This window comes from Scyliorhinus canicula, chromosome 2 (genome assembly GCF_902713615.1).
Source record: "Scyliorhinus canicula chromosome 2, sScyCan1.1, whole genome shotgun sequence".
NCBI classification, from domain to species: domain Eukaryota; kingdom Metazoa; phylum Chordata; class Chondrichthyes; order Carcharhiniformes; family Scyliorhinidae; genus Scyliorhinus; species Scyliorhinus canicula.
The window spans coordinates 183226562-183239183 of NC_052147.1; the positions used below are offsets into that span (position 1 = coordinate 183226562).

At 45.8% G+C, this 12622-nt stretch overlaps 1 protein-coding gene across 4 annotated transcripts; it reads right to left on the reverse strand.

The window, feature by feature from the left end:
* Nucleotides 1–7545: 7545 nt before the first annotated feature.
* On the reverse strand, nt 7546–11866 carry adat3 (adenosine deaminase tRNA specific 3). 4 transcript variants are annotated; one of them, XM_038789161.1, is made up of 2 exons: nt 11753–11866; nt 7546–8948 (listed from the first exon to the last, which is right to left on the reverse strand). In XM_038789161.1, exons 1-2 carry the CDS (start codon nt 11811–11813, stop codon nt 7828–7830), a joined length of 1182 nt encoding a protein of 393 aa, XP_038645089.1. In that variant the 5' UTR covers nt 11814–11866; the 3' UTR covers nt 7546–7827. The 4 variants fall into 4 exon arrangements, with proteins under 4 accessions (XP_038645089.1, XP_038645091.1, XP_038645090.1 ...); XM_038789163.1 differs by having other exon boundaries at nt 7546–8903; nt 11753–11831; XM_038789162.1 differs by having other exon boundaries at nt 11606–11773.
* Nucleotides 11867–12622: the final 756 nt, after the last annotated feature.

Below are 12622 nucleotides of genomic sequence, written 5' to 3' on the forward strand. Positions count from 1 at the left end.
GAAGGAGAGGGTGGCAGTGCAACAACTAATTGGTTCCATACAGGAGGTGGATCGGGTTACTCCACGACTTCGACCATGGAACTACTGGTGGAGAGGAAAAAGTTACAAATGGAATTTGACCTGCTCTCCGCTGAGAAAGCAGTGCACCAACTCCTCCAGACACAGGGGACATCCTACGAACATGGATACAAGGCCAGCTGCCTGCTGGCTCACCAGCTGAGAAAGCAGGCAGGCACCAGGGAGTAAGCACAGGTGACGGAAAACTAGTCACAGCATTAGATAAGATCAATGAGGCCTTTGTGACCTTTTACCGGGAGCTGTACACCTCCGAGCCCCCGAAGATGAAGCGGTTTCTCGATGGGCTGCACATAACAGCTGTGGGGGAGGAAAGAAGGCATCAGTTGACAGCACCACTAGAACTGGGGGAGGTCATGGAGAGCATTAATCCATGCTGTCGAGGAAAGCACCGGGTCCGTACAGATTCGATGTTTGCGTCCCAGAGGTGGTCACGGGAGATTAGACGAGCTTTGCAAGGCCAGACAACTAACGGCGAACATCAGGAGCCTGCTGATTCTGACCCCCACCTGGGGAGAGGACACCAGAAGTGATCACCTCCCTAGATACAAAGAAGGTCTTCAACAGAGTCAATGGAGGTACCTCACGGAGGTACTGAAACAGTTTGGGTTTGGGCCAGGGTTCACCTCGTGGGTGAAACTACTGTACAGCGCTCCCATGTGAGCATACCGATGAATACACATTCTACATTTCCCATACTCCAGGTCCCCAGCACATTCTACATTTCCCATACTCCAGGTCCCCAGCACATTCTACATTTCCCATACTCCAGGTCCCCAGCACATTCTACATTTCCCATACTCCAGGTCCCCAGCACATTCTACATTTCCCATACTCCAGGTCCCCAGCACATTCTACATTTCCCATACTCCAGGTCCCCAGCACATTCTACATTTCCCATACTCCAGGTCCCCAGCACATTCTACATTTCCCATACTCCAGGTCCCCAGCACATTCTACATTTCCCATACTCCAGGTCCCCAGCACATTCTACATTTCCTGTACTCCAGGTCCCCAGCACATTCTACATTTCCCATACTCCAGGTCCCCAGCACATTCTACATTTCCCATACTCCAGGTCCCCAGCACATTCTACATTTCCCATACTCCAGGTCCCCAGCACATTCTACATTTCCTGTACTCCAGGTCCCCAGCACATTCTACATTTCCTGTACTCCAGTTCCCCAGCACATTCTACATTTCCTGTACTCCAGTTCCCCAGCACATTCTACATTTCCTGTACTCCAGTTCCCCAGCACATTCTACATTTCCTGTACTCCAGTTCCCCAGCACATTCTACATTCCCGTATTCCAGTTCCCCAGCATATTCTACATTTCCCATACCCCAGGTCCCCAGCACATTCGACATTCCCGTACTCCAGGTCCCAGCACATTCGACATTCCCGTACTCCAGGTCCCCAGCACATTCTACATTTCCCATACTCCAGGTCCCCAGCACATTCTACATTTCCCATACTCCAGGTCCCCAGCACATTCTACATTTCCCATACTCCAGGTCCCCAGCACATTCTACATTTCCCATACTCCAGGTCCCCAGCACATTCTACATTTCCTGTACTCCAGGTCCCCAGCACATTCTACATTTCCTGTACTCCAGTTCCCCAGCACATTCTACATTTCCTGTACTCCAGTTCCCCAGCACATTCTACATTTCCTGTACTCCAGTTCCCCAGCACATTCTACATTTCCTGTACTCCAGTTCCCCAGCACATTCTACATTCCTGTATTCCAGTTCCCCAGCACATTCTACATTTCCTGTACTCCAGTTCCCCAGCACATTCTACATTTCCTGTACTCCAGGTCCCAGCACATTCGACATTCCCGTACTCCAGGTCCCAGCATATTCTACATTTCCCATACCCCAGGTCCCCAGCACATTCGACATTCCTGTACTCCAGTTCCCCAGCATATTCTACATTTCCCATACCCCAGGTCCCCAGCACATTCGACATTCCTGTACTCCAGGTCCCAGCACATTCGACATTCCCGTACTCCAGGTCCCAGCATATTCTACATTTCCCATACTCCAGGTCCCAGCATATTCTACATTTCCCAGACTCCAGGTCCTCAGCACATTCTATTTTTCTAAAGGGGGCTGAGGTTTTTTCTTAATTCCAAGTCTATCTTTGACTTTCGTTAAGAGCTGGCTATCCAGCACTCCAAAGTTAAACTTGTACATTATTTTCCAGCTTTCCACAATTTTTCATATGAAATTTGAAGGCTATTACTTCACTCTATGGAATCCCATCTCACCATAATGATGTGGCAGAAGAGAGTGGCAATATGGTGGAAGTCTGTTGAATCTATCCAGATCAAGAAGCCTCCAAATCATTTCAGTTTATGTCTCCTCGCTCCACAACCTATACTCCACAGAAACTCCTATGCTGCAATCAACTCTACTTCTCTTTAACCTGCTGTAAGCTTTCTCGAGGTTTGTGTAACAGTAAGGATGTCATTGTGGTCTTGGGCCTCCATTCTTGTCAACTGACCTTCTGGCTGTAGTGCAGTTTATATTTATATAGCACTTCTAAAGTAATAAGAGGACCCAAGCTGCTTCACAGAAGCACTATAAAATAAAATACGATACTGAGCCACAAAAGGAAATATTAGATCAGTTGACCAAAAGGTTGGTCAGAGATAGAGTTCAAGACTGTCTTAAAGAAGACAGGGAGGAAATTCAAAAGTTTAGGGCCGAGGCCACAAACAGTGGAGCAATTTAAACTGAGGATTCTCAAAAATCCTGAATTAGATAAATACATATCACAGAGGGTTGTGAATGAGATTCCGAGATAGGGAAGGGAGAGGCCATGGAGGTATTTGAAATCCAGGATTAGGGTGTTAAAATCAAGACATTGTTTGACCGGGAGCCAATTTAAGTCAGCAAAGACGGGGAATAGGTGAATGGTAGTTAATGTGGGCTAAGGCACGAGCAGATTTTTGAACATAGTAGAATGTGAGAGACCAATCAGCAGTGTGTGGGAATAGTCAGGTCTGGAGGTAACAAAGGTATGAATGAGGGTTTCTGCAGAAAATGGGTAAAGTTACGAAGGTGAAAATAGGCAGTCTTAGTAATAATTCAGGTACGTGATCAGAAGCTCAACTTGGGGTCAAATATAATGTACCTGTTTGATCTCAGACTGTTGTTAGGAAGGGGATGGAGTGGGTAGCTAGGAAATGGAGTTAGGAGCAAGGACTGCACACAATGATTTCAGTCTTCCCAATATTTAATTGGAGGAAATTTATGCTCATTCAGTTCTGGATTTAGCAACAGTGAAGTCGTTGAGGAGAGGTGGCGGTGAGGTGTAGTTGGGTGTCGCCAATGTACATGTGAAAGCCAAGATTGTGTTTTCAGATGATATCATCAAGGGGCAGCATATAGGTGAGAAGTAGAAGGGGGCCAAGGAAAGAACTTTGGAGGACAAGGGTTAGGGTGCAAGAGTAGAAAAAGAAGACATTGCAAATGATACTCTGGTTACAATTAGCTAGATAAGAATGGAACTGGATGAGAGCAGTCCCACCCAGCTGGATGACAGTGGAGAGGCTTTGGAGGATGGTGTGGTCAACCAAGTCAAAGGCTGTAGACACATTGCGAATGATGAGGAAGGATAATTTATCTTTGCACAGTTTTGTTCAAAATATTTTGGTGTTAAAATGCTATCATCTCTTCAACAATTTAAACATTTGAAAGGTATGCTTTTTAAAATATCTGCATCTTACAGCATTGAGTATGCTAACTTTCCCTCGAACCCATTTTGAGGCAAATGACCTAATGGATAAATAATCACCCTCTCACTCTTGCAGCTAAGTTATATGTTTGAATCATTAGCACCCACAGAACTTAAGGGTCAACTACTTTTAGTAGTGGGCTGGTTTTTCATCTTTGCAATAGTACTTAACTATTGTTATACTGTAAAGTTCAGTGAGCGGGTATACATAAATGATCTTGTGTAAAAATATGGTGCACTACATGGCTAAATCACAGTTTCTTTGATCTGTGACCAAAACTGCTTTATCAGCCTCTAAACATTGCTTGTCTCTAACCAACTTCTCTCCCCTGTACAGCAGAAACCCAAACTTATGCTTCTATTACACAAGACTGAAATTCTCCAGCATTCACTTGGTTGGCTTTCTCCACTTCTGTCCCATAGAATTCACAACACATCCAGAACATCTCAGCGATATTCTCACCTGAACTAAGGTCTGCATCCCCAAACATTCCAGGATCAATAGCTCCCCATAGAATTGACTTCATGGGGACTTCTGGTGGCGGCCATGGAGTGAGCGGTCGCACATCTGGTAGCTCCCGCTCAAGGTGGTTTGTTTCGGTCCTTGCCCCGTCCAAAAGGCAAAGTTTTGGATGGAAAGAAGTGCAGGAGTACCTGGAGAAGGTGTAACTCCTCTGATGTGGATGGATCCACAAACTAGGAATGGGACAAGAAAAAAGCTGTTGGCACAGGAGAGTCTTCGTGGTGCACTGCAAGTAAAGATGGTGGAGGGCAAATGAGCAGTTGGTGGAATTTCTAAATGCTATGTTCAGGCAGAAGGGGAAGGAGGCCCTGGACAGAGTGGCGGAGCCGTTTAAAGCAGGTATCGAGAGAGTGGAGCAGAAGCTGCAGTCCCTGGGCCGGACGATCCAGAAAGTGGAGGAGGCAGTGGGAGAGCATGAGGAGCAGCTAGCCTCGTTGGTGGCTGAGGTGGGGGTGAAGCGGGAGACCCATAAGAGGCTGAAGGAGAATAATAATACAATAATCTTTATTGTCAGAAGTAGTCTTACATTAACACTGCAATGAAGTTACTGTGAAAACACCGTAGTCGCCACATTCCGGCGCCTGTTCGGGTACACAGAGGGAGAATTCAGAATATCCAATTGACCTAACAGCACATCTTTTGGGACTTGTGGGAGGAAACCCACACACACGGGGAGAACGTGTAGACTCCGCATAGACATTGACCCAAGCCAGGAATCGAACCTGGGACCCTGGCGCTGCGAAGCAACTGTGCTACTTTGCTGCTCTGTGGAGAATGCTCCAGAAGACAAAATTTGAGGATTGTTGGGATGCACGAAGGCAGCGAAGGTGCGGAGTCTGGCACCTATGTGGCCAAAATGTTCTGCTGGTTTTGATGGCGGGTATTTGGAGGGCAGCTTCCTCCGTGGGTGGAATATCAAGGGTGAGCGCACCTTTTCTGTTTTTTGGGGGGCATGCACGAGGTGGGGGGGGGGGGGAGGGGGTCAATTGGGGGAATAGGGGGGTTCGGAGGCCTTGGACGGGGTACGATGCTAGTTAGGCGAGCTAGTTAACGGGAGTGCAATGTGGGGTTGTCAGGAGGTAGGGGAGGAGGATGGGGTTGCTGTTTTGTTTGGGGGGGGAGGGGGGATGGGTTGCTGACAAGGGTGTGGTCCTGTGGCGCAGCTGGAAAGGGAGTGATGATGGTGGACATCCGAGGGTGGGCCGGGTGGGTCGCATGACATGGGCTGGGGATGGCCCAAAAAGAGATATGGCTGATCAGCAGGGAAGAGGATCGGGGAGCCCCTTCATACCAAGCTGGTCACATGGAACATGAGGGGGCTGAATGGGACGGTCAAGAGGCCATATGTGTTCGTGCACCTGAGGAGTCTGAAGGCAGAAGTGGTCTTTATGCAAGAAACACATTTAAAGATAGGGAGCCAGACAAGGTTGAGGAAAGGATGGGTAGGGCAGGTGTTCCACTCGGGACTGGATGTGAAGAGGGGGTTGGGGGTGGTGGTGCTGGTGAATAAGCGGGTGGCATTCGAGGTGGGGAACATTGTGGCGGATCTGTGGGGGGGTGGTTTGTGATGGTGACCGGGAAGCTGGAGGGGATGCCGGTGGTCCTGATAAATGTTTATGTCAAAATTGGACATTCTTGACCTGGTCTTGCACCGGATGATCATGGGGATGGGATTTTAATATGGTTATACAGCCAAGGTCGGACCAGTCGAGCCAGAGGAAGGTGTCGGTAGTGGTGAAGGAGTTTATGGAGCGTAAGGGAGGGGTGGACCCGTGGAGGTTTGGGAGGCCGAGGGTGAAGGAATTTTCATATTTTCCCCATGTGCCCTGGGTGTGCTCCTGGATTGACGTTTTGTGGTGGACTGGGCGTTGTTGGCGGGGATGGTCGATTTGGAGTTTTCGGTGATTGTGGTCTCCAAAATATAATGCTGAATATAACGAACTACTACTGTGCGGCGAACATCGCCATGGTTAGGAAATGGGTAGTGGGGGAGTGGTCCGCATGGGGGAGGAGGGTTTCTTGTCGGGAAATGAGCCCGAGTACATTAACTGCACCTTTGCCATCACGCCAGCTAGGTATCTTGCGAGTCCAGTGGAAGCGACAGCCTTGAGGGTGTGGGGGGCAGTGGAAGCAGCATCTGGGACTTGAGGGTGCCTCAGTCTGGGCACCAATCTGTGATAATCATAGGTTTGCACCGGGGGAGGGGGGGCTGAATGCGAGGTTTCGGGGGTGACGGCAGGCAGTGATTGAGTGATTCGGTGACCTGTTTGTAGGGGGACAGTTCCATGAAATTGGAGGACCTGGAGGAAGAGTATGAGCTACTCATGGGGAACGGCTTCAGGTCCGGGATTTTGTGAAGCGACGCGTACCGTCCTTTCCTGGACTACTGCCCTTGAGGTTGCAGGAAAAGGTGCTATCAAAGGAGGACATAGGGGAAGGGAAGATGTCTGAGGTCTACAAGGAGCTGATGGATTGGGAGTAGGATGGATTCCTGCGGGGAATATAAAATGGAAGTGGGTGGAGGATCTGGTTCGGGAGGTGGAAGCCGGGACATGGGCTAAGGCCTTGCAGTGGGTAAATGCGCCCTCGACGTGTGTGAGGCTAAGCCTCACCCAGTTTACTTCACAGAAGTACTTCACAGGGCACATATGACGGTAGCGCGGTTGAATAGTTGTTTTGAGGGGGTAGAGGATAGATGTGGGCGGTACGTGGGGAGGCCCGCGAATCACGTCCACATGTTTGGGCATGTCCAAAGCTGAAGGGGTTCTAGCAGGGGTTTATGGACATAATATCCAAGGTGCTGGGGTTGAAAGTGGCCCAGAAGTCCGGGGACGAGAGAGGCCGATGTCTTGTCCTTTGCCTCCCTGATAGCCCGGAGTTGGACCTTACTTGGATGGACTCGGAGCCGCCAAAAGCGGGAGTGTGAGTGACCTGGCAGAATGTCTGAGGCTGGAAAAAGTCAGGTTTGTCCTGAGGGGGTCGGTTGACTATTTTCCCTCCCTCCCCACAATCATTGTAAAGTACTTAAGGCACTTCTCAGTGTGAGGAAAGCCATTTAAATACAAGTTGTCGATTCAAACATTTTTTAAAAACCATCACGTATATTAATTCCTGAAGTGAGGCTATTCCTGTTCCAATATTTCCAACCTTTATGGTCAACTTTGTTGTTGCCTGTCCAAATCTACTGCAGCCAAAGATGGATCACTCAAAAACCCACAATGTTTATTCAATTTTTGTTGCAGTCTATTGCCATGATGAAGTTTTGTACATTAATACAAAGAAAAATCTGTTATAATTGTTTAATAAGGAGCAAAATATCAAGGAGTTACACAACTCTTCAAAATAGCAAATATTTTCTTGGAAATGAAGAGTTGATTGAGTTAAAATAGTATTTTTAATGAAAATGCATTTAAAAATAAAATTTGTACTAAAAATATATTTTGTTTCACAATACTGTACTGAATGTGAAACTACTGTTTAATATTAAGAAAAAAGCTGACATTCTCCTTCCAGCAATCCTTTAAAAACATCATAATGGTGATTAAGATCCTTTTTTGTATGTATTTTATATTTGGTACCCAATGCTCCATCAGGAGAAGATGTTGCATAAAAAACAGTGCGTATTCTGGAATGGACCAGTGCCATAGCACACATTACACATGGTTCTCTGGAAACATATAGATCATAGCCGGTGCATATGTAGGGCAACCCATTTACAGGCACTCCTGTGGGACTATGATCCTCTGAAGGATGCAAAGGTTTACGAGTGTTAAATGCTTGGTCACTGGAAAAGGATGCTTCAGACTTAAAATGACAGTTAGGATATCTGTCATGATTAAAAGCACCACCACCTTGTCCATAGGCAACTAGATCAATGCACACCATAACTGCATGAAGCAGCGGATTTGGTCCATTTCTGCAGTCATGACCTACTGCAATAACCTCATCAGTGGCCGGGTTAACAACCACTGCACCGACTGGCTCCATCCCTATTTCCTTTCCCAATTTAGCTGCTTTGATAGCTTTTTCCATAAAAGTCTGCACCTTTGCTCTCTCTTCAATGTTAAAAAGGTGACCTCGGAGGGCATCTGTCACCTGCTTGTTTTCATGAAAGGTTGTTGGCCAGTGCTGGCTGGCTGCTTCAAATTGAGGTCTGGTCAATGGTTGGCATGCTGGTATCTTGACCTGGAAAGGCTCTCCAAGTCCAATGCCAATATCCTTTCCATCAGGAAAAAGGTCACTAAGGGATATTTCTCCATTTGGTACATTCGTGCAATTCAAATCCCTAAGTAGACAAACGATGATTTCTAAAGAGTGATCAGTGTTCTTGTCCCTGCAGGTTCGTACTCTCTTGATATGTGGAAGGCTGTTCAGTGGATAGATACAAGCTAATTGTTTAATAAGACAAGATGTTTGTCTTTTATTGATAATAGGGGCTGCGTATGCTTCTAGAAGTTCAACTTCACACAATTCCTCATCTGAAAGTACAGGCATCAACTCCCAAGTGAACGTACTGATTGCCTCTGTTTTTCTCTTTTTGCACTGTGGCTCCATTATACCTTCAACATAAGAATTGGGAGATTTGTCGTAGTGAGAGTCAGAAGCTGAAGGGAATAGGAAAACAATTAAGCATTCATTAAATCAAAGTCCAAAAATGGTATCTTCTATTTTTCCCCTAAATAGCTGCTTTTCAAAACAGTAGCCAAATTCATACAATCCATTTGGAATATACACCGAGTGCGAAAGGTCGCAGATCCTAGCAACCAGATGCACCAATTTAAATTATATTTTACTTGAAAGCGTATGTGCTCCGCGTAAACTACCTACTTGCCTTTATTCTTGCTGTGCAGTTTAATTTAATTTTTGTGCTCTCACAGAGGGGGATGTTAATACCAACATACAGAGCGCTTCCATTTTGTTACCTAAAATTAGCATAACGTATTTCCAGTTGCGCTGTTGGTACTTCTATAACCAAGTTATAAATCATACATATTCTTCAGTAAATACTTCATAGTTCATCTGTAAATGTTCATTGGTATTAGCACTGATGAGCAGAGGATATACTGTACCAGCAGGGGTTCAGAGAAAAAAAAACACACAAGTAATGCAGTGACTGATGATACTATTATGAACCATATTTCCATATTATGGGATATTCATCTCTTACAGTATCACAGCACAAGCGAAGGAGAAATTATTATTGAAACATATAAGATTTTTTTCTCTCATGAGGGTCATTTGTCTGTGGAATTCTATTTTCTGGAGAGCAGTGGAGGCTGGGTAATTGAATATATTCAAGACTGAACATAGAAAATACAGCACAGAACAGGCCCTTCGGCCCACGATGTTGTGCCAAACTTTTGTCCTAGATTAAGAACAAATCAATCTACACCCCAGCATTCTACCGTAATCCATGTACCCGTCCAATAGCTGCTTGAAGGTCCCTAATGTTTCCGACTCAATTACTTCCACAGACAGTGCATTCCATGCCCCCACTACTCTCTGGGTAAAGAACCTACCTCTGATACCCCCCCTATATCTTCCACCATTCACCTTCAATTTATGTCCCCTTGTAATGGTTTGTTCCACCTGAGGAAAATGTCTCGGACTGTCTACTCTATCTATTCCCCTGATCATCTTATAAACCTCTATCAAGTCACCCCTCATCCTTCTCCCTTCTAATGAGAAAAGGCCTAGCACTTTCAACCTTTCCTCGTAAGACCTACTCTCCATTCCAGGCAACATCCTGGTAAATCTCCTTTGCACCTTTTCCAAAGCTTCCACATCCTTCCTAAAATGAGGCGCCCAGAACTGCACACAGTACTCCAAACGTGGCCTTACCAAGGTTTTGTACAGCTGCATCATCACCTCACGGCTCTTAAATTCAATTCCTATGCTAATGAACGCTAGCACATCATAGGCCTTCTGCACAGCTCTATCCACTTGAGTGGCAACTTTCAAAGATCTATGAACATAGACCCCAAGATCTCGCAGCTCCTCCACATTGCCAAGAACCCTACCGTTAACTCTGTATTCCACATTCATATTTGTACTTCCAAAATGGACAACCTCACACTTTTCAAGGTTAAACTCCATCTGCCACTTCTCAGCCCAGCTCTGCATCCTATCTATGTCTCTTTGCAGCCGACAACAGCCCTCCTCACTATCCACAAGTCCACCAATTTTCGTATCATCTGCAAATTTACTGACCCACCCTTCAACTCCCTCATCCAAGTCATTAATGAAAATCACAAACAGCAGAGGACCCAGAACTGATCCCTGCGGTACGCCACTGGTAACTGGGCTCCAGGCTGAATATTTGCCATCCACCACCACTCTCTGACTTCTATCGGTTAGCCAGTTCATCATCCAACTGGCCAAATTTCCCACTATCCCATGCCTCCTTACTTTCTGCATAAGCCTACCATGGGGAACCTTATCAAATGCCTGAGTTACAGATTTATGACTGATTCAAGGGTGGGAGAAGGCAGGAAGGGGGGAGGTCGCAATCAGATCAGCCATTATCAGCAGGGGGAGCTGAATTCCCTACTCCTAATTCTTGTGTGTAAGAAATAGTTGAGATGGTCTCCACAAATGGTGCAAAACTAGGATGGAAACAGGTAAAGGGACTTCAGGATTGTTAGACCCCTGAACACTCAGCATGTCAAATCAATGCACAGCAGTAATCAATAAAGTTAGCAGAATGTTTCGTGACATAGCAAAAAAGGAGACAGATCAGAGGAAGTGGTGAAAAAATTGTATAGTGCTTGCAGTCCTGTGTTCAGCTGAGGTACAGGGTAAATATCCAAGTACTGGAAGCAGTAAGGGACACAACAGTAGCAGGCCCTTTTGTCAAATCATTGGAAAAAGGTGAGAGAAATGGCACATTTGAGTTGAGAACTTAGAGGAACAGAAGCAGACAGTTAACGGACTGGAAATGTTAAATCCAAGATATTACGTTGCAGTGAGGCTCTGGATTGTGAGAGAAGAACGAGCGACACAGGTTCAAAACAGTAAAAAGTTAATTTGAGCAATGATAACAGGAAATTATTCACAGAAGACTGATCAGCACTTGAGGTGCATCTGGAGATCGAGTAATTGAGGTGAAAAGTCTGACATTATTCAATAAATTACTGCAAATGCGCAATGGCCGGGGGTGCGTTGCGAGATATGGAGCAGTCTTAATGCGAGGAGGGACCAAAATGAGGCACATGGTCCTCTCCATCCTAATGTGGACTGTCCACTCTTCCGGGCTCTTTACCCTCAATAGGATGGGCGAAGGAGGCAGACTCCATGCATTGACGATGTAAGCAATCCCGTAAAGTGCTGCGATCGGAAGCCGAGGTCACATCACACAGCCGGCCCCGGGTTGCTGATGTTTATTCAGTAGTTGACCGTGTCTCCTTACCGCTGACAGCGCGAGCACCCTTCAAACCCCGGTCACCGGATCTGAGCTGCCAGAGTCCCATCCGAAAACAGCACCCACAGGCTTCTTCCGTCCCTGTCGGTGCACCAGCACTAACTGATCCCCCGCCCAGCAACTTGTGTCCCCCTCGTACCAGCACCGGCCGCTTTCAGACTGCAGCAGGTTTCTTTTTAAATATAAAGGTATTAATTATCAGATGAGAAATTCCAGAAGCACCAACTAAAATCACTCCAGTCATGTCAACACCACTCATAAATCGAGGGAGAGAATCTTTAAAAAAAAAATCAAGAGATTTGTTGTAAAAAGGAAGTGGCTATTTTTCCAAGCATAAATCCAATATAGGTTGGTTTGATACATTTGTGATGGCTTATTCATGGTTTATTTAGTCTTAAACATAGTGCTTCACAAATAATTTTCCAAGACAATTTTAAAACTTGAAAACTAATGTTACTCAGATGACAACAAAAGCAATCGGAACATTCAGCCGATTATTTGTTATTATTATGATCATTTATGATTATTAATGTTTGCATATTGTGGGTCAACATCTAATAATCCATTATATACATATACAAATCTGTTTTTTATAATATTTATCGAAATGTTAACATTTTATGTATGTAAGCTTTCCATATTCTTCAGTGACAGGGGTCAGTGAAGCCCCTTTCCCCCACGCACACTGATCAGCCCATCTTCCACCAGCATCACCCACCCCTGTCATGTTTGGGGACCCCTGCTGTAACAGATGTCAAAAAATGCACAATAGAACATAGAACACTACAGCGCAGTACGGGCCCTTCGGCCCTCGATGTTGCGCCGACCTGTGAAACCATCTGAAGCCTATCTGACCTA

What these genes read in the sequence shown, in the direction of transcription:
- adat3 (XM_038789161.1), bottom strand. Translation starts at nt 11,813, where the DNA reads ATGGGACTCTGGCAGCTCAGATCCGGTGACCGGGGTTTGAAGGGTGCT. An exon ending in GGGTGCTCGCGCTGTCAGCG is followed by an intron (nt 8,949 to 11,752) that starts GTAAGGAGACAC and finishes TATTCCCTTCAG; the next exon opens with CTTCTGACTCTCACTACGAC.